Source organism: Tupaia chinensis, unplaced genomic scaffold, assembly GCF_000334495.1.
Source record: "Tupaia chinensis unplaced genomic scaffold, TupChi_1.0 Scaffold145367_1, whole genome shotgun sequence".
NCBI lineage: Eukaryota > Metazoa > Chordata > Mammalia > Scandentia > Tupaiidae > Tupaia > Tupaia belangeri.
This window is the reverse complement of record NW_006205228.1, coordinates 657,477-679,012: the sequence shown is the minus strand read 5'-3', so window position 1 is coordinate 679,012 and position 21,536 is coordinate 657,477. Positions and strand designations below refer to the sequence as shown.

The 21,536-nt window shown below is 39.2% G+C and overlaps 1 protein-coding gene and 1 long non-coding RNA gene across 2 annotated transcripts; one reads left to right on the top strand and one right to left on the bottom strand.

The window, feature by feature from the left end:
* Nucleotides 1–2,939: 2,939 nt before the first annotated feature.
* LOC102470014 (uncharacterized) lies at nt 2,940–6,267 on the bottom strand. Its single transcript, XR_337318.2, has 3 exons — nt 6,093–6,267; nt 5,346–5,526; nt 2,940–3,119 (listed from the first exon to the last, which is right to left on the bottom strand). It is a non-coding gene; the product is annotated as an uncharacterized LOC102470014 (long non-coding RNA).
* Nucleotides 6,268–6,441: 174 nt separating this feature from the next.
* Nucleotides 6,442–19,523, top strand: MED6 (mediator complex subunit 6). The gene is made up of 8 exons (XM_006167959.3): nt 6,442–6,579; nt 8,475–8,634; nt 9,626–9,717; nt 12,959–13,041; nt 13,622–13,730; nt 15,776–15,891; nt 18,609–18,636; nt 19,259–19,523. The coding sequence occupies exons 1-8, from the start codon at nt 6,558–6,560 to the stop codon at nt 19,387–19,389; spliced, it is 741 nt and encodes a 246-aa protein (XP_006168021.1). The 5' UTR covers nt 6,442–6,557; the 3' UTR covers nt 19,390–19,523.
* The last annotated feature ends 2,013 nt before the right edge of the window (nt 19,524–21,536 follow it).

Here is a 21,536-nt window from a genome sequence, read left to right as displayed (position 1 = left end):
CTACAAATAAGTATTTGTAAATTTTTTAAAGAATTATTTTATTTTAACTTTATCTATTATTATTATCATTATTATTTTCCGGTTTGATGAGAGAGATAGAGAGAGAGAAAGGAAGTGAGAAAGCAAGCCGCCAGGTTCGAGACTTTAACTGTGGTCGGCCATGTGGGAGTCCAGCGCCTTTAACCACCATGTCACCTGCCAGCCCCATAAAACTTTTTATATAAATATACTCTATACATTGTCCTCAGAAAAAAATATTTCTTTTTATCTTCATATTATAGATTTAGAAATAAATAAAATGAAAACTCAGCAGGAGATAATTATTGGGAAATACTGAGAGCATAATTACTAGGGAGGCAAGCCTGGGATAAGGGTTACCAGGCAACAAATCCTTGGAGAAAGTAACATGAAAGTGGATTGGGAGATAGAGTCATCCAATCATCCAAGTGCCTGGGCAGTTAGGTGCCTGAAAGAAGTGAGAATGAACCTGTTATCATTTGCGCAGGCCTAAGAAAATTTCCTAACAAGTCAACAGGGAGAGAATGAAGAGAAGGAGACTTTTGCTGATAGACATTAACCATTTTCTTCCTTCTCCCTACCCTCCCATCTCCTCCAAGATCACAGTAGTCAGTAATTACCAGCATCTAGAGTAAGGAACTTTCTTATTTTACTTTTGTTGCAGATGGTGAGAATTTTCCAAGTAAATGTGTGTGTTCATGTGTATATGTGAGTGCATTTACATTTGCTCTTCTGTGTACTGGGCTGAAAAAATACACACTAAGTGTATTGAGTGAGAATAGTTTATAGGTAGAACTGTCTCCAAAGGGGATGGCTCCACATGGTGGTTAAGGTGACTAGATCCCACATGACCGACCATATAGTTCGAATCAGCCCCAGCGCCTTGAGAAATACACTGGGCATATGTGCACGCATTCCTAAAATCCCCAAAGGAAGGAGAGATGGAGGAGAAGGGATTGCGGCATGACTGTTCTCCATGGAAGAAGGGAGACTTTCTCCACTCCTTCTTTTGTCTCTCTCTCTGTCTCTTTCTGATTACCACACATGCTCTTTAGCAAAGAAAAAAAATTTCCAAAGGCTCAAAGACATCAGTCTTAGAGTCACTAAGAAGCTCAGTGTTGTAGAGGCTCATTGTGGGTGGTAGTTTGGGATTAAGATAAAGCTGAAAAGTAGGTTGGGGCCCACTTACATTTTATCCTGTGGGTAGAAAATAGAAAATCAGTTAAGATTTTAGAACAAGAAAACACTATTTAAAGAAAAATTACCCTAGCAACAATGTTCAGCAAGACAGAATGTGTGTTGGGCTTAAAAGAGTGGCAGTAAAGATCCAATGGAGAAGCCTGATTCAAGAGAGGTGCCTGAGAAGAACGGACAAGACTTGGTGCTAGATTGGGTGTAGACAGAAAGGATGAGGGAGAGGTGAGGTTTTTTAGTTAAGATGAAGGACACAGGAAGGAGTGACAAATCTTTCAGTCTGGGACACAGAACAGAAAGTTGGAGTGGTCCAACAGGCAAATGGGTTTCTAGAACCCAAGGGACGGGTCTGGATTCATAACACAAATGGAAATTGCAGCCAGTGTGAACTGGATCACTGGAGAGAAGAGTCAAGAGGAGGAAGGCTGAAAAGCTGAAGGGTGGCATGGAGGATAAGAGGATTTATGGGTAAAACAGAGAGAAAGAAGCCAGTTTAAGAGATAGAGAAGGAATGATCTGAAAGGCAAGCAGAAACACCAGGAGAGGGTCATTCATGGAGCCTGGAAAAGACAGTTTTGAGAACGTGTGGTATCCAATGCTTAATTTTTAAAGAATGCCTTTCCTTCTTAAATGCACATGATCATATAAGCCATAAAACACATCTAAACAAATATTGAATAGTAGGTATTATATAGAACATGTTCTCTGAGAGCAATACAGTTAAGTTACATGTTAATAACAAAAAATAAATTTTAAAGTACACATGTTTGGAAATTTTAAAAATTAATTTGTAGGTCAAAGAAAAAATGGGATAAAAGCTTAAAAGCACACTTAGAACTAAGTGGCAATGAAAGCACTAGGCATCGAAACTTAAGGTACACAACGAAAGTGTTACTTCAAGGATAATTTATAGTCTTAGATGCTTATTTAAGACATGAATAGAAACTCAAGATTAATGAGCAACCATTCATCTCAATAAATTAGAAAAATAATAACAAATATAAAAAGGAATAACAATCTTTATTAAGCCAAACAAAATATAAAGGGAAAAAATAAAATAATAGAAATGAGTGAAATAGAAAAAAAAATACAATACAGTGAATCAAGTTAAGAGTTGATTTTTTTCCTAAATAATTACTTATTTTATTTACTCATTATTTTTTTAAATTGGCTATAGGGCATGTGTGTTCACCAAGGAGAAAGAGAGAAAGAGAGAGAGAGAAAGTGAGAAAGCAAGCCACCAGGTCAGAGACTCAAACTATGGTGGGCCATGAGAGAGTTCAGTGCCTTAACCACCATGCCACCTGCTGGCCCCAAGAGCTGTTTCTTTAGCAAATAGAATCAAATTAGATAAACCTTTACTGACAATAGTCATGAGAAAGAAAAAAAACAAATAATATGACTATATATATATATATATATATATATCTGGATATAGCCTTAATTAAAAATGCAGTAAGAATACTATGAGCAATCTTATTGCTAATAAGACCTAGGAATTACTGCTTTCTTCCTTGTATTTTCATTTGGGAAACTACCTAATCCTCTCCCCATAGGTCCCTAAGAACAAAGCAAGCTCTACTAGCAAATTTCCAAGGTATCGCCACAGCCGCCACTGTCTCAGAATTTACTGGGATTGTCACTTGAGATGTAGCAATTTGACTGTGAGCCACTAATTACTGTATGAGGATGCAGTGGAGGATCGTCCTTGGGATGCTAACCTTTGTTCCACTTCAGAATTAATCAAGCGTCTCAAGGGCTCACTGTGCCCAAATAATGTGAATATTATCCTGATGGCATACTGGAGTCTAATCATTTAGTTTGCCTTTGTTACTGCTTTTCGATGCCTCATGGGGTCTTATTTGAAGCTGAGTACTGCACAATCCTAGGGACCCTTGATGACGATCCTGCAATGAGAGAAAAATCCACACAAGTTCTTTGAGTGAAGATGATTCTGTCTCTAACAGGCTAAACTTATCAGTATGCGGTGTTTGGGATTCTATGGTTAAAGCTCTTGAGGATTATATATATAGGTTTATGATTACAGCTACTTTTAAGGTGAAAGGCTACTTTCAGAAGTACTGCCCCAGGTCAGGTTTTGGCAGGAGCTTTTTTCTGAACCCTTAAAACATAAAAAGCTTAGTAATATATCTCACTCAGAATTTCCAAGGTGACTTCTCAGTGATCTCTCCTGTTTTAGTCCATTATGTCGCTAATAACGGAAAGACCTGAGTCTGGGTGATTTATTAACAATAGAGCATTACTCAGTTCACAGTTTAAAGGCCTAGGGTCCAGAGGTCACATCTGGTGAGGACTCTTGTTGGTGGGGACTCTGTGTTACCGGTCATACAGACCATGCCTGATCACTCATTGCACAGTAAGCCAATTTCTGAGACATGAGAGACGGCTTTAGAAAAAGGACTTATTATGGAAGATACCAAATGGGAGCGTGGTAGAATCTAAGCCTCTTAAAGTACCATCTCCCTGAATGAGGAGCAAGCAGGGCTTAAAATATAAGCCAGGGGGTGACCAGCAGGTAGTGTGGTGGTTAAGGTGCTGGACACTCCCACGTGGCTGACCATGGTTTGAGTCTCAGACCTGGTGGCTTGCTTTCTTATTTTCCCTTCCCCTCTCTCTCTCTCTGTCTCTCTCTGATCAAATTAAAATAAATGAATGAATAAATAAACTTAAATAAATAATTAAGAAAACAACACACACACACACACGCACACACACACACCAGGAATATGACAACATGAGGGTCTGGGGGTAGAAATCTAGGGGTTTTCCAGAAAAGTTTTGATGATACCATCTCTAATGGGTGGTGCTATTTTCTTGATGCCAGGCAGTCTTGAGGGTCCAGAGTAAGATATTGTCAGGTCTGTCCTGGGCACAATACTCAAGATAAAGAACTCTTAGGACACCAGATCTTTTTAATCTTTACATACTACTGTGAGTACATATTGCAAAAATTGAATAATTAAGATTATTATTATCCAGGCAAGTGGCATGGTGGTTAAGGTGCTGGACTCCCACATGGCTGACTGTGGTTTGAGTCCCATACCTGGCAGCTTGCTTCTCACTTTTCCTCTCTCTCTCTGGTCAAAGTAAGTAACAAATAAGTAATAATAAATAAAAGTAAATAAGTAATTCTTTAAAAAAAACTATCATAATGTGGTCATTACAGGACTACACATATATGCAGATAGCATCAATTAGTCAGGTTTTTTTTTGCATAAACTTGGCTTCTGGTGTAAAGTAAATTATCTAGGATGCTAGGGTGTATTTCTTTATTTACCTGGTAAATATTACATTTAAGACCAAAGAAAACTTATTTTTATACTTCCCAAGGGCTGGTATAAAATCTGCAGAAGTTGAGGCAGTGAAAGCATCGCATGGTGATAAGTGAAGGAGAGTTTGCATGCCTCTGTATCTGTGTTCTGGCCTCTCTCCCTGTAACGCTACCAAAAGGCAATCATGGGGGCCCATCCTAATCACCTTCCAAAGGTTCCATCTCTTAATCCCATAGTAGGATTAAGTTTCCTTTTAATACCAACACCAAGTGTCAACACATGAATTTTTAGGAGACATATTCTTTCTACAATGGAAGCCTGATCACTTTTCTATCAATAACAGTGGTCTACAACACAAAGCGTGAGCTCCCAGGTCGTTTACCACCTTCGGTTTTATTATCTGTATTCCTGTGTTGTCACTATTCTTCCTAATCTCCCTCCATCCTCAATATGTGGCAAAAACACAGCTAAACAGAATAAAAAGGGTGATGTTCCATACTTAATGGACATGTTCTTCCTTTATATAATATCATACCCACCAACAAAGACTTCTTGAAAACTTTCCTTCTGGAACATTCTTTCAAAGCTCTGCCCTATATATGCATTTACTTCTGTTGGAACACTTATTTTATACATAGAATCTCAGATTTAAAAAAAAAAAACTCTCAATTTAAAAACTGAAGTATATTAACATACTTTTACTGAGATTAAAAATCTGGAATATTCCCTCTGTGAGACAGAAAAGTCTCAATTTATGGTTCTCTCTTCTTGCCCTGGGTTGTGGGAGAAATTCTGGGAAAAATTTCATAGCACCTAAGTTTTGGAGGGAGAGGCACTCACCTTTCATCCCTCCTTCAGATTTTGGAGTCCTCTTTTCAGTCTCCTGTCTTGTTTGCGGTGAGTCCACCATTCGGTTTTTACAGAGCCACACGGAGCTTGTGAGGCGTTCTGAGGCTATTACTTCCTCCAGGATACCTCAGACTCCTTCACCTTCGGGAATCTTGCAACCTACTTCTGATGACTGAATTGCAGATAACAAATAGGTTGTTACTCCGGGACCCGGAGTATCCCTTTCTCTTTATCTTGTTAACATTCAATTTCAGAAGTATATCCTGTCTCTCTTTATCTTGTTAATATTCTATTTCAGAAGTATATCCTGCCTCGGGAAATTTTTGTATCGGAGACATCTAATTCTTCTTACAGTCACTTATTCGTTTCGTTTTTCTAGAGGTTTTTGCCTTAGGGCATGTAGAGATAGACACAGTGAGAGGGAAAGTGAGAAATCTCCCGCCCCCCAATGGCCACTCCGCAATCCCTTGTCCTTTATTCTCCTCCCTGGATCTTGGGCACCACGAGCCCCGGGTCTGGAACTCGGAACCAGCGACATAACTGCTACGCCATCTGCTGGTTCCTGATTTAGATTTTTAAATAGTCATTTAAAGCCATTGATGGTTATTTTGATAGTCATTTAAATTCCCTCAGCTAAATCCTGTCTTATCTCCAAATCTGAGGCAAGATGAAAAATTGAACTCCAGCAACTTCTAAATCTAGCAACTCAGGAGATACGCCTGAAGATTATTTTTAAACCTTGGAGACGCTTCCAGCCCCAACTCTAGTTTTTTTGGACGATCACAGGCGACCAAGATCGAATTTTCGAATCCCTCGGTCGTGGGCGTGGGACAGGACGCCGTTCAGTCTCCTTTTCCTCTTAATCTCCTAAATTTTTCCGAAGCAGCCCTGCCAGCCATTTTCCCCAGCTACTTTTGTCCCCGCGGTCTCCTCGGAACCTCTCTGGATCCTCAACATCCCCTCGCTCCTCCCGCCCTGCTCTTCTCTTCGAACCCCGCCCCGTCTCCCTACGGCGTCTCCCTCATAGCCACGCCCCCTCCTCTCTGGCTCCGCCCTGTCCGTGCCCTCTTCTCAGCGCCTCCTTCGCTTCCCTTATGTCTGTCCCTTCTCACCATCCGTCCTAACGTCTTTCCGTCGCTTTCGTCGTCGCAGTCGTTATGTTTACTATGCGCCGGAAAAAGAACCCGTAAACGCTTTGGAATCATGGCGGCGGTGGATATTCGAGATAATCTGAGCTGTTACGTATGCTTTGTCTCTGGATTGTTTACTGGTTTGGGGGCTTTCAGCTTGCGGGAGTAAGCTGCAGATTTCTTTGTGAGGTCTCTGAAGCTCCTCTCAATGGTTTCTGTGTACAACCTGAGGCTCTAATCTGCGGAAAAGTTGCCGAGTTTTTCCCATTTTCTGCGGGTTTCAGTGTCAAAACGAAGAGATTGCATGAAACTCTTGGGAACCCTTAGACCTGGAGTATGTTCTACACCCATATCTTTGCAGCAGTTGGAGTGCTGTTCTGTCTTTGGAGTGGTCTTTGGCAAATATGAGAGGAGAGCCAGATAATGAGCGATTGTTAATCTCTCGGGATTTAGCATCGGTGCTACCGTAATTATTTTTGAGATCACCCCCCACGCATGCCTGTGCTTTCTAAGACTTTCTGTTGTAAATTTTATTTTTGAGTCTGTAACACTTTCCATTGAACACCTGACAGTTCTGTGGACAGGGATCGTTTCTAAAATGCAGAGGTACACAAATATTTGTTGACTCAATCAGTGAATAAATGCATGGAGATGCAGCTTTTTCATTGTGGCTTGATCTTCGATTGTGTGTAGGGTTGTTTTTGTTTATAGATCATTTTCTTTAAAAATTTTTTAAAAAATTTCTTGGAGAGGTTTTGTGATATAGGGTGCGTGCGCTCTCCAGAAAGAGAAAGGAGAAATTCACCCCCTTCCCCCGAGGGGAGGGTCATGCTGCAATCCCTTCTCCATTTTCCACTGGGGATATTCTGGTCGCACGCCCAGGCCGGGTGTGAGTTTAAGCCACCCAGTCCGGGACTCAAACCGCAGTCGGTTACATGGGAGTCCAGCGACATAGCCATTACGCCAACTGCTGGCCCCTATAATTTGCTTTTTAAAGTAAATGTGTGAGATGTCAATCAACCACAAATTGAGATCTGATTCACTTCTTACGAATATATTCTCTTTGTAGTTATCCAGAGATCTTATGTGTTTCTACATACTTGTCTTTCATTAGAAGTGAGAGTTTAAAATGCTAGTTTCATCACTTGCAGATGGTTAGGCAGAGTGTTGTATGTCTGCTCTGTCAACCTGCTGCCTTGTTACTGAATAATAAAGAGAAACCTTAAACTTTTCAGACTGTTTTCAAATATTTAGCATTCATAACGTCTTACTTTTTATTTTTATTTGTTGAGATTATGGCAGAGGCTCTAAAATGAGTGTGTGTCTGGTGTGTTGGAGGAACAGCAGGAAGGCTGGTAAGGGCTGGAGGCAGGAGTGAGAGAAGTGGGAAGGAGATGAGGTCAGAAAGGTATTGTAGGTTACAAAGTTACAAAGAGGTTTTTGGCTTTTCCTCCCAGAGCCACTGAAGGGTTTTGATAAGAGGTTTTGTTTGTTTGTTTGTTTGTTTTTTAATTATTTATTTAATTTTATTTATTCACTCATTTATTTTCATTTGACCCCGGGGTTGGGGGGAGGTAGTGAGAAAGCAAGCCATCAGGTCCAGGACTTGAACAATGGTCAGCCTTGTGGGAGTGTCCAGTGTCTTAACCACCATGCCACTTGCTGGTCCCCAGGTCTATTTATTCTTTAATATACAGTGCTAAAACCTGCCTTCTCACCACATGAAAATAATTTCCATTCACCCAGGTAAAGTATTCTGCTCCATCCTCCATATTCTGATAGGATGTTTATCTATACCTTTATTATGCTATTTATCAGATCATGTTGGCATTACTTTCTTGCATATCTCTTTTGTTAGACCATGAGAGTATGTGGGTCAGAATCTGTTATCCTTATATTTATAGTACCTGTTACCTTAGATATATGATAAATGTTTATTGAATTGGATTCTTTCTCTTTTCTAATCCTTTTCTCCCCCTCCCCCCTATAGATAATCTGTTGGGAATCTCTTGGGTTGACAGCTCCTGGATCCCCATTTTGAACAGTGGCAGTGTCTTGGATTACTTTTCAGAAAGAAGCAATCCTTTTTATGATAGGACATGTAATAATGAAGTGGTCAAAATGCAGAGACTGACACTGGAACACTTGAAGTAAGTTCTGCTAAGAAGGTAGCACCTTTGCCAGCTGGAGATTTTGTAATGAATTGTTCCTTTAAGCTGCGGATCATGAACTGTAGAGTACAACTGTCAGAACTAAAACTGGAGTTTTCTTTGGGTTTACATGATCTTAACATGCAAGGCAATTACTAGTAGTCACTTGAAATTAGAAGTCTTTTCTGTATAATTTGCTAAGATCCGTTTAAAATCTAACTAAAGTTTACATGTTGATCTGATGAGCAGAGTTATAATGCAATTATTATTGTTAACTAGGCAACTATTATTACCTCCTCTATATCTAATTTAATGTTTTATACCATAGTCTGGTTTATAGAAAGTTTTCTTTGTATGATGAAAAAGAAAATAAAAACTTAGCAAAACACAAACAAGACTTCAGACTTAGAATGCTAAGTAATTAAGAATTTGTTACTATTTGAAAAGTTTCTGAAATAACTGTAATGTAATTATTCCCTTGTCAGCTAAATATCCTTGGAGTTTAAATGGCTTTTTTTTTTTTTTTTAATAAAAAGTACTTTGAGCTATTAAGACAACCTATTGTGGCTTTTGAACATAATCTGTCAGGTCAGAAATTTTGTTGGGGTGAAAATTTTTTGGTGTTTTCTAATTGGTCAGAATGTATTGATTGGCTCTTCATTTATTTTTATATTTTATATGTACTTAAGAGATTTTCTCAGTCAGGAAGCATTATGATATTTTGATTGCCTTTATGAAATGGGTATCCTTCACTTTTCTTGATCTAAATACTCAAATTTAAGTTTGTAATGTTTTTGTAGATAAATTTATACAGTCAGATCTTACTTTATCTGTATAGCACCCACGTAGGGAAATAGTTTTATTCAACAGCCAGGTTTTAACATGAAACAGGCAGTTTTAATTCTATATGCAGTATTGCTACACTTCTTTGTAGTAATTTGAATGGCCTGTAGAGTGGTGTGTTGATCTCTGGATGTCTGTTCTGTTTCAGTCAGATGGTTGGTGTCGAATACATCCTTTTACATGCTCAGGAGCCCATTCTTTTTATCATTCGGAAGCAGCAGCGGCAGTCTCCTGCCCAAGGTAAAATGTGTGAACTTCAAGCATTAATTTTTTCTTAAAATGTCATACTTTGGGGTCAGTGGGGTGGTGTAGTAGTTAAGGTGCAGGATCCCATATGGCAAACTTCATGGTTCAAATCCCAAATCCCAGACTGGATGGTTTGAGATTCAAATCTCAGACTGGATGGCTTGAGATTCACACTGGGTGCATGTGCATGCCCAAAATCCTGAGAAGAGAATGGCAGAGAAGGGATTGCAATGTGGCCATCCACCTAGGGTCTGTTTCTTACTTTCCCTCTTTTTGTAATGAGCTCACATGCTCTATGGCAAAATCTTTAAAAAAACAACAACAAAAAAGTCATAATTTATTTCATGACCTGTATGTTCTTTTTGCTTTTTGGATTGGATTCTTGGATTCTGTTTCAGAGTTCTTCAAGACTGCATTTATGTTCAGTACTTTGCTCAGTGACTCATCAGACTCAGCGTAGGGTTGTACTCAGGGGATTGATTTGTGATGGCAGGACAGGAAGGATACACAGCCAGATCCGTAATGGAGAAAAATATATCAGACATACCAGCCAGAATCTGTGGGCATACATGTGCATAAGGGGCTAAGCTCATGTGCCCTTCAACCAGCAGTGAAATACCACCAAATGTTTTCAGTATATCTGCTTAGGGAAGTCTGAGACTCTGAGCCCAGGATTTTTATTGAAGATTGGTTATGTAAGCAACCTCTGCCCACAAAACTCTCAGGAGGAATCATGTGTCCACTATAATCCCATTGTTTATACAGATTGGACAAGATGGTGTAGTAGGCATAACTATCACTTACAAAATGTTTCAAAAGCTGAGTTTTGAGCCAGCAGATGGCATGGAGTTTAAGGGTCTGGATCCCACATAACTGACTCCACAGTTCGAGTACCAGACCCGGCGGCTTGAAATTTGCACCAGGTGCTTATGTGTGTGCCCAAGATCCTGAGAGGAAAATGGAGGAGAAAGGATTGTGGCATAGGATCCCCCATGGTATGGGGTAGTGATTTCTCACTTTCTATCTCTCTGTCTCTATCTCTTTCCAGAAAGTATATGTGCCCTATAGCAAAACTAAAAACAAAAGTTAAATGTACTCTGCTTAGAGTGGCCCTTGGGCATGCTGGAAGAGTCCTGGTGTCCAAGTACACAAATGGTGAAACTTGGCTTTTTCCTTTAGTTTTTGCTGTAGGGTGTGTGTGTGTGTGTTTGCTGGAGAGAGACAGAGAGATAGAGAGAAGGAAAGTGAGCAGCTCACTGCATCAAAGCTATCTTTTCCTGAGAGTACATTTGGGCTATTAAGTGAATCTTAAGTGTCCCAAATAACTTTTCATCTCATCTCAGTCCACTCAGTTAATTTTGTTACAAAATCCATAGTAGATACATCCATACCAAATACATAGGGGATCAGTTGAAAAATCTCATTGACATAGTCAACCAAAAGTCTTACCTGGGTTATACTACCAAACAAAAACTTGCTTTAAAAGTAACACTGAAGGGCCAACAGGTGGCATGGAGGTTAGGGTGGTTAGGTCCCATATGGCCTGCTGAGTGGTTTGAGTCCTGGACCAGGTCACTTGAGAAACACACTGGACTTCTGTGCATGCATGGCCAGAATCCCGAGGGGAGAATGGAAGAGAGGGGATTGTGGCATGGCTATCCCCACTGGAGGGGCAAGGGCATTTTTCATACTCCTTCTTTTTCTCCCTCTCTCTGGTGAGTACACATACCCTATAGCCAGAACAAAACAAAACTGTTGAAGGGTATAAAATTCAAAGTGGGTTTTGAGTCAAAGAGCTAGGCAACCAATACTTGAACATCTTAGAATCAAGCCAGGACCATGGGAAAAACACTAATAGAAAGATTCAAGATAGAGAAGCCAAACAGTGTCATCCTAACTCTCTCTATTATATACTCTTATCAAGATACTTAGTTAGGAATAATTTTTATCCTGATTTTGATTTCAGAGAATGATTTGCTAAATAAGTTGTGGTTACCAAACCCAAATTTAGTTTAAAAATAGAAAATCTAGTTGTGCCAGCCAGGTGGTATGGTGGTTAAGGCAGCAGGATCCCAAGTGGCCAATTGTGTGGTTTGAGTTCTGGACCTGGTACCAGCTTGAGAAACATGCTGGGCATGTGTGCTTGTGTGCCTAAAAACTCAAGATGGAAACGGAGGAGAAGAGATTGCAGCATGGTCATCCCTCCTGTACCTGCTCACTTTCTCTCCCTCTCTCCAGCAAGCACATGCTCCCTATGGCAATTTTTTTTTTAAATTGAAAACTTAAAAATGAATAAATAAAAGAAAGCCTAGGGTTTCCTCCCAGAGACAGGGAACCTTAGACAAGGACAGGATTTCCATGGTGAGAAGGTTTAAGGTATAGAACCTACCTACACGAGGTGGCATCAGCTTCACTGGAAGCTATCTTCTTCCTTTTAACCCAGCACTGGAGTATCTTCACCCTGGGCCTCAAGTCTCTCTCAGTAAGAGGGCAAAGGAGTAGATCTATGGCCTTAAGTGTAAATAACTGGCAGCAGCACTGACATTATTTAGGAAATAATGTTAAAAATGCTCTATCCCTATGAATTAAGAATTAAAATTTGGGGTGGGAGGGGGAGATTTTTCCTGTGTAGCACATGTGCTAGCCAGAGAGACAGAGAGAGAGGAAGAGAGAGAAAATGAGAAATCACCCCTTAGAGGGGATGACCATGCTGCAATTCCTCCTTCTCCATTCTCCTCTCAGGATTTTGGGCTGGGCACGCACATACACATGCCTGGCATGAGTTTTGAGCCGTCAGGTCTGGGACTCGAACTGCAGTCAGCTAGATGGGAGTACAGTGCCTTAATCACCATGCCACCTGCTGGCCCCAATAATTTAAATAGGATACTTAGATGATTGTGGTACACATTAACATTTGAGAAGCATTGCTTTGGGCTAAGAGTTAGCATATTTTGTCTGTGAAAAGCCAGAGAGTAAATACTCCTGGCTTTGTGGGTCTTTTAGTATCTGTAAGCAGTTGTTCAACTATTGCCAAAGCAGCCATAGAGGATACATAAACAGATGAGTGTGGCTGTTTTCCATTCTAGTACAACTTTATTTGGAAAAACAGGAATTACCAAATCCTGCCTTTAAATTTAGTATGAAGTAATGTCAGTTTTTACTTCTTTTTATGAAAATTTGTTTAGCAGTTTGTGTCCATATTTGTATTTATGAACATTTTTCCCCACTACTTTAGTCATCCCGCTAGCTGATTACTACATCATCGCTGGAGTGATCTATCAGGCACCAGACTTAGGATCAGTTATAAACTCCAGAGTGGTAAGTATCTCCACAGCCTTTAAAAACTAAAGAAAATTTTGGGGGGACAAGCAGGTGGCATGGTGGTTAAGGTGCTGAATTCCCACATGACCAACCGTGGTTCAAGTCCTGCACCCAGTAACATGAAAATTATTCCAGGTGCATGTGTATGCATGCCTAAAATCTACAGGAGAAGGGATTACAGGATGGCCATTCTTCCTGGGGGTGTGGGGGGTGTGGGGGGAGATTTCTCACTTTTTCTCTGTCTTTTCCTGTTTCTCTGAGCACACATGCCCTGTGGCAAAACCTAAACAAAGAAAAAAACTAAAAAAAACTTGAAATCGAGCTACATTATTTCCAAGAATCAAGCAGAACCTTTTCTCCCTTGTATGATTAATAATAAAAGTGTTGACTATTAAAATGCCTTGAGCATTGGCTACTGTGGGCCAAGTCAATGCTAAGAATATAAATTGTGGCTCCAGTTATATTAGTAATTTAGGCTTTGAATATGGGAAATTATTCTTTGTAAATGTAGCATTTTGTACTTTTTCACTTTTGGTCAACCTAATGAGAAATTTAAAATTTGTTTTCCTTTTACAAGCTTACTGCGGTGCATGGCATTCAGTCAGCTTTTGATGAAGCTATGTCGTACTGCCGGTATCATCCTTCCAAAGGGTATTGGTGGCACTTCAGAGACCATGAAGAACAAGGTAGGTAGAATTCCCAGACCCTCAGAAAACAGCTCTTCATGTTTTCTTGGTGTGTTTTACTTTTTTACAAAAGGAAGAAATTGTTGGAATTTGTTTCTAAATGTGGTAATAACAGCTTTTATGTAGGAATAGATATAAATTTAATCTGTAAGTTAGAGTGATTCAGGGTTTTCTATTTGTAACAAAAAGAAGAGAAGCAATGATGAGAAATGAGTAAAAGTGCTGTTTCCGGTTTACGTAAGTGTTGAGTCATCTTGGAATCTGGAAGCCTTTATCTCTCCAGTCTCCAAAGTAAGGGAGATAAAGATTGTTCTTAGAGCCTCTTTAGATGACCAGTCTTCCTGATCTTTCCTTTTTACATCTCTCAAGGTGCCAGGTCCCCTAGTTTCCATAGCTGTTAATCTGCCACCGCTTTTCACCATATTTTTTACTAATTACACTACCTCCAGAAATGCATCTATAGCAGTATACTTATGTTTTGAATTACTTCCTCTGAGAAATAGCAACTCAGGATAAGTTTCTGAGGAAAAGGTAACTTTTATATATCAATAGTATTCAGACTGTAGAATGTTCTTTAGTGTACAGTTATATTGGATCTTCAGAAAAGTCATGATATATATATTTTTTAATTATTATTATTATTCGCACACCAGAGAGAGAGACAGAAAGGGAAAATGAGAAAGGAAACCACCAAGTCTAGGACTTGAACTGTGTTTGGCCTTGTGCAGAGTCCAGCCTCCCAACCACCACTCCACCTGCTGGCCCCCATGATGTATTTTTCTATGCAAAAATACCTCATGACTTCAGACAAATAGGAAGTAGCTGTAGACAGCCAAGTTTGCTTTGGTTGAATGAAATTGACACAAGAGTTTTTTTTCTCCTACCCTAATGAAATGTAATAATATTTTTCTGGAAACCTTCATTTAGAATTGGTACCCCTGTATATGCACTCTCCTCTCCCCATGGCAAATCTCACATGTGAATAACTTTGAAATTTCTCTTACAGATTTTTTCTTTATGGTCCTTATGCTCTCCTATTTTGTCATTTTTTAATTTCAGTGAATTACAGTCTTAATAATTGAGCATGTTAAATAGAGTTTGTGAAACCTACGTTTTTCTATTTGCTCCTAATAGGTTTTATTGAAAAAGATGATTTAATAACACTTAAAATACAAAAGGCAATTTTAAAATCATTAAGCCGTATTGTAGTTTACATAATTATGAAAAACCTAAGCCTTCCTAAAGCTTAGATACCCTTTTTTAGAGATATTTTTGCTGTAGGGCATGTGTGCTCCCCGGAGAAACAGGAGACAGGAAGTGAGAAATTACCCCCCAGGAGGGATGGCCATGCCACAATCCCTTCTCCTCCATTCTCCTCCTGGTATTTCGGGCACACAGGTACACACTCCTGGTGTGAATTTTAAGCCACCAGGTCTGGGACTCGAACTGCAGTCAATGACGTGGGAGTCCAGCCATGTAACCGTTATGCCATCTACTGGTCCCAAGCTGAAGTATCTTTAAAATGCATATATTGGATCATTGGAAAGTCACATCATATTTTTCTATGCAAAAAGGCACCATGACTTTTTCAATGACCTAGTATATCAGCTTTTTAAAATGAGCATTTAACTTTTTAAAACTTATTTATTTATTTGATTTATTACTATTTTAAGCTCTCTGTAGAGCATGTGTGCTCACCCGAGAGAGAGAGAGAGAGAGAGCAAGTGAAAGTGCGAAAGCAAGCCACCAGGTCCAGGATTAGAACCATAATTAGCCATGTGGGAGTCCAGTCCCTAACCACGATGCCACCTGCTGGCCCTGCATTTAACTTTTTTTAAGAGAAAAAGTTAGAGCACATCTGTGTATTTGGGGAATTACCTTTGAACACCTGTATATATGCTGTATTTATTTAGGGAATTATCTTTGGTATAGCAGCCATTAAAATTAATGAAGTTTGGGTATGTTCATGGTGGACGAAGATTTGTAAAATATAAAATACCAATCTAAGCAGGCAGTGTTTTGATTTAGACTTTATATTTTAATAGATAAAGCCAAACCTAAAGCCAAGAGGAAAGAAGAACCGAGCTCTATTTTCCAGAGACAGCGTGTGGATGCTCTACTCGTAGATCTTAGACAAAAATTTCCACCAAAATTTGTACAGGTAATGAGAATACATGTGGTTAGTTTTGATTTGACACCTTTTCCTGGCATGTATGTTTATTTTTAATTAAGAACTGTTTCCAGCGTGACTTGGTTTTCCTTTAGTTAAAAAATAAGGCCACCTGGTGGTGTACTGGTAATATATCCATATGAGAAAGATCTTGGGTTCACATTCTGGGACCTTCCTCAGCATGCTGGGCATGTGTGTGCAAAACTGTGATCCAGGCCAGCAGAGGCTAGGAGTGGATTGTGCTGTGAAGACCCTCTTGGAGGGGGACCTATTTGTCATGGAAAAAATAAATCTTAAAACTTAAAAGCAAATAAACAAACTAAAATACTCTAAGTCAAAGGATAAGTTTTAAAAGGCTTCATGGGAAAAATGGGTGAAAGGAATGGAATTAACACAGTTATGTGTTCTCTATTGAATCTTTGTTAGCTATGAGCACTATGTGTAGATAATATTCTCATTCAAAAGGTTGCTAAAAAAAAAAGTGGGAATGGGGGACTGGCCCTGTGGTTCAGTGGCAATGTGGTGCTCAAGAGAAGATGGATCCTTCATGGCCACTATGCTTGGAATCCCTGGCCCTGTCAGCTGGAAACATACCCAAGATCCGATAAGCTGGAAGACCAGAAAGGGGATTGCAGCATGATCAGACCCCATGGGGAGTACTTTTCTCTCTCTCTCTCATCTTCAGATACACATCTACATGTATCGTGATTTTTTTTTTTTTTGGAGAGGAACATGTGATTTCAGAAAATTGTTTTTTTTTTTCCTTTTTTTTTTTGGAGAGGTTTTTGCTATAGAGCGCGTACACTCGCCAGAAAGACAGAGAGAGACGGACAGATAGAAAGCTAGAAATCACCCTCCAGGGGGGATGGCGTTGCCACAATCTCTTTTCCTCCATTCTCCTCTTGGGATCATGGGCACGCACGCACACACACCCAGCGTGAGTTTAAGCCACTGGGTCTGGGATTCAAACCGCGGTCAGCTACATGGGAGTTCAGCGACATAGCCATTATGCTAACTGCTGGTCCCAGAAAATTGTTTAGTTTTTAGTTATGAAAATAGGTAAGAAAGCTTAGAGGGCATGTAAATTCAGAAAGAAATTCAGAAAAAAACTGGAAGTGTTAACCTTCGAAATAGATCATTTTTCTCAGATGACATGGAAGTATATACAGGTATTTTATTGTGTGTGTTGTATATATGTGTGTATATAAAGGTATAGTAAGTTTGAAGGTAGATAGGAAGAAAGTTGGTGTTGTCATCCTATTTTTTTGTGTTATTATTGGTTTACTTTTTTTCTTTATTCATGATAGAATATGTGTGCACACACACAAGAGAGAGGAGAAGGAAAGAGAGTAAGAGCTAGATGAACACTCTTCATGTGGTCTGGTTGTGTCACAGTCTCCTGCCTTTAGTCCTCTAGCCCATCAGATCTTGAGCATTTAAGTGCATGCCCAGCTTGTTTCAGCTGATTGGGGTGAGGATTTAGTTATCATGTGGAATTTGGCTTTTCTTCAGCAGTGCATTACCACTGTGCTATGAAACTAGCCCTAGTCGTTTTTTATTAGTCGCCAGAAGGTACATGCACTTGAAGAGAAAGAGATCACTCCCTAGTAGGATGTAGTCATGGTGCAGTCCCTCTGCCTCCATTTCTCCATCCTGTCGGGATTTGGGGCGTGTACACACACACACACACACACACACACTCACACAGACTCACACACACATACACTCCTGACAGGCTTTTTGAGCTGTCAGCGTGGGGACACCATGTGGGATCCAATTCTCTAAACTGTTATACTCTGGGACTGGCCATGGTTTTGTGTTTAAACAGGGGAGACAGAGTATCATCATTTGACAGTCAGGTAGGTTTTGAACCTTGAGAAAGAGGAAGTAGAGGGTATTTAAGAGCATTTAACTTGGGTAGTAGGACAAGGGAGATGACAGGGACCAATCAAGAGAAGTAATTGTACAAAACAAAGCTGACCTTGTTCTTGACCCCTAGTGCCCCTGTCAGTTTTTCCTGAAGTTTGATTTTTTTTTTTTCTTTCAAGTTAAATTATTTATTTCATGTGAGAGATAGGTAGAGAGAGAGAAGAGAGACAGGAACTCTGAATAGGGTCTTGTCATGCCATGATCCCTCCAGCTCTCTAGTCAGCCAGGTTTATAGGTGTGGGATTTGAACCCCATGTGGTTCCAGTATTGTGCAGCAGTGCTCTATGGCCTCTGCCACTACAGCTGGGCCCCTGTAGTTTTATTTTTAATAGTACACAACAGAAGCCTTCTTTTTGCTCATAGGAAAATTTAAGAGTCAGAGGGTTCATCCAGACGTCGTTGCTCTTTCTTACAGTTCATATTCCCTAAATACATATCTGGAGTCTTAAAAAGAGGCACCATCATTTCCTCCCATTGAATAGTGCTTAACTGCTTTCTGTAAAGCATCATAGCCTGAGTGTGGCGGCTAAGGGCTGTGTAAGATGTTCAAGGGCTTTTAGGACTGTTCTGTTCTAGTTTTACATGTATGTCTTGGAAATGTGAATGAGAAGTAGAAAATGGTAAATGTTCTTTTTTTATGGTACACAACTATACTAGTTTTTCTTCATGAAGTTATTCATAATGTAATCCGGGTGAAGGTGTCATTATAATGAGAATTAAGAAATCAAGAAGAAAATTTTGCTAACCTTACCTGTTCCTCCTCCTCCTTTAAATTATAGCAAAAGACTGGAGAAAAGCCTGTCCCAGGTATGGTTCTTATTATATTCTTTTTCAACTTGAAATAAGACTAAACAGCCTGCTTAATTTAATAATAGGGTAACATGTGAGATGACCTCGTTCTTGACCCCTGATGAGATGAGCTGTGGTCATTTTGTTCTGCTAGATTCTCTCATTGTAGTTTGTGACTCCTAGGGTTTGAGAGCTATTAAATGGCCAATAGGTGGTGGTTTTGCGGAAATGATATTGGTATTTAAAGATGAATTGGATGGAAAGAGTAGGTACTGAGGTGTGAAGAAGCTAAGATGATTTGAGTTGACATCTCAGTGTAAAACAAGGTCTTTGTTTCATCACTGAAGACACATATCCATGCAACTGGGCTAGAATAATTCTGTATCTTGTTTTTGGATGATGTCTTATTTCAATGCCATGTGTGTTTGTCTAGTATCATACATTTTGTTGAGTGATCAAATTGTTAGACTTATAACTGGGTTCATACATTATATCTGCTTAGAAGACATCTAAATTTACAACTTGAGATAAACAGTTAAAAATGATATTGAAAGAGTAAACCATTTGTATTAAACAGTGTCTAAATTTATCTTGCCTCTCCATCATTCCCATTTCCCCAAATTCTGCTTTTGGTATCTAGTGGATCAGACAAAGAAAGAGGCAGAACCTATACCAGAAACTGTGAAATCCGAGGAGAAGGAGACCACAAAGAACGTCCAGCAGACAGTGAGCACAAAAGGCCCTCCAGAGAAACGGATGAGGCTTCAGTGAACATGGGACAGAGAACAGCTTTCAGGACTCTTGTGCTTTATTATACCTCAGTACTGTGGCTGGCCCTTGAGCTTACAAATACTTGGTCACAACTCTCTCATTTGTATGGAATACACATGTTCTCCCATCATTCATTTCTATGTAAATGTTTCTCGTGTATTTTATAATCTTTCCTCTACTGGACTTGAGCAGCCTACCCACTCACTTTATGTGTTGGTGTATACAGTTAAAAACAAAATAAAGGTATTTGCATACGTTGCTTTATCATGACTTTTTTTCCCCTCCTACTGCTCTAAAATTCTTCAGATGCACTTTGACACAAAGGATTAATATTAAAGTAGTAATTAAGTATGTTTCTTTTGTATATTCTTTAAAATTAAAATAATAAAACAGTTGGGAAGATTTATAAGAAAAGGAAAAACCTCATTCACCAGTACCATCATCCTACAAGTATTGTGAATTTTCTCTTCGTCTTTTATTGTACATAAATACTTTAAAAACTTTAATTTATAATTGTCCTGTCCATACAATTGTATTATATTGTTGTTGTAAGCAGTTTTCTTGTGTTTAGTTTTTCAGGCCATCTGATTTAGTCACTTGAGCTGACTCCTTGGCCTGGTGGTTAGGGCAGCTGCATCCCATATGACTGGCTGCCTACTCAAGTCCTGGACCTGGCAGCTTGAAAAACAGGCACGTGTGTGCGTGTGTGTGTGCCCAAAATCTGGATAGCAGGAAGAGATGGAGAGGGGATGGTGGTGTGAATGTTCCCCTTGGGGGATGCTTTCTTTTCTCCCTGTCTCTCTTTCTGCTGAGTGTGTGTGCCCTCTAGCCTAAATAAATAAACAAACAAATAAATATATAAATAATAAATTAATTAATTAATTCACTGATTAATTCATAAGAATGATTTTGATTTTATCTATTTTCTTGAATTTTTCATATTTGGGTTTTCTCCCAATTTACATTATGTTAAGTAAGGATACAGTGATTATATTTGTATATATTGCTTTTTCAATATTTAGTACTTATTCCCTTAGAATAGAGTCCCACAAGTAGAACCTGTAGAAGTCTGTACATTTTTATTGCTCTTAGTGCATTTCAACAAGTAGTTTTTCTCAAAAGGTCTAAGCTAGTTATTACTTAAAGGAACCTGGTACTTTCACACCTTGTCTCTAGAATCTTGCTTCCACTGAATATTATTTATATTTTCAGTGCTAATGAAGTAGCAAAATGTTTTATTACTTGAAGTGCTTGAATGAATGTATTCTCATCTTTTTTTTTTTGAGTTTTTTTTTTATTTAAATTTATTTGTTTACGTTCATTCACTGTACATCATTACAGCATACAAAATGAGATTTTCCATCCAGAATGGATTCTCATCTTAATTTCTGCTTTTATGAACTGTCTGATCTAATCTGTTGTGTGAAATTTTTGTTTCAACTTCTTTTTTTCAGGTTTTTGCCATTGCATGTGTGCTCTCCAGAGTCAGTGAGAGGGAAAGTGAGAAATCACCCCTCAGAGGAGATAGTCACACTGTAATCCCTTCTCCTCTATTCTCCTCCTGGGAGTTGGGCTCACACACAGACCCAGCATGATTTTCAAGCTACCAGGTCAGGGACTCAAACCATGGTCGGCTGTGTGGGAGTCCAGCACCTTAACCACCACACCACTGGTTACCCCTGTTTTAACTTCTTATTTTTTCTTTTTTTAACATTAATATGCTATACATCATTACAGTATACAAAATTAATTTTTCATCCAAAATACACTGTCTGTTGGCTCAATCAAGCACATCAACATACATGTTATCAACAAACAATTTTTCATTTCTTATGTCTTGTATATTTGGCGGGTTTTTTTTTTCCATCCTTGATTCCCTATCCCTAACCCTCTGCCCTGTCCAACCCTCCTCCCATTGTCTCTGGTATCCATGATTGCTTTCTATGCCTTTCCCCCCCATTTAATTGATTTGCTAATGAACTTAATTTGTCTAAATATTTGCAATAGCAAGCACAGCTAATATATACATACACAAGAACCCATGTCTGACTTTAGGCATAAACCTCAGTGAGTAGAATGAACATACTATAAAATAGTACCTAGCTGGGGCTATATAGCTTACTGTGGTCATCAAATACACAGTTTTT

Coding starts and splice junctions, on each gene's coding strand:
- MED6 (XM_006167959.3), top strand. CDS start 6,558: ATGGCGGCGGTGGATATTCGAG. Junction 6,580..8,474: donor GGCGGCGGTGGATATTCGAG/ATAATCTGAGCT, acceptor TCCCCCCTATAG/ATAATCTGTTGGGAATCTCT. Junction 13,042..13,621: donor CAGTTATAAACTCCAGAGTG/GTAAGTATCTCC, acceptor TCCTTTTACAAG/CTTACTGCGGTGCATGGCAT.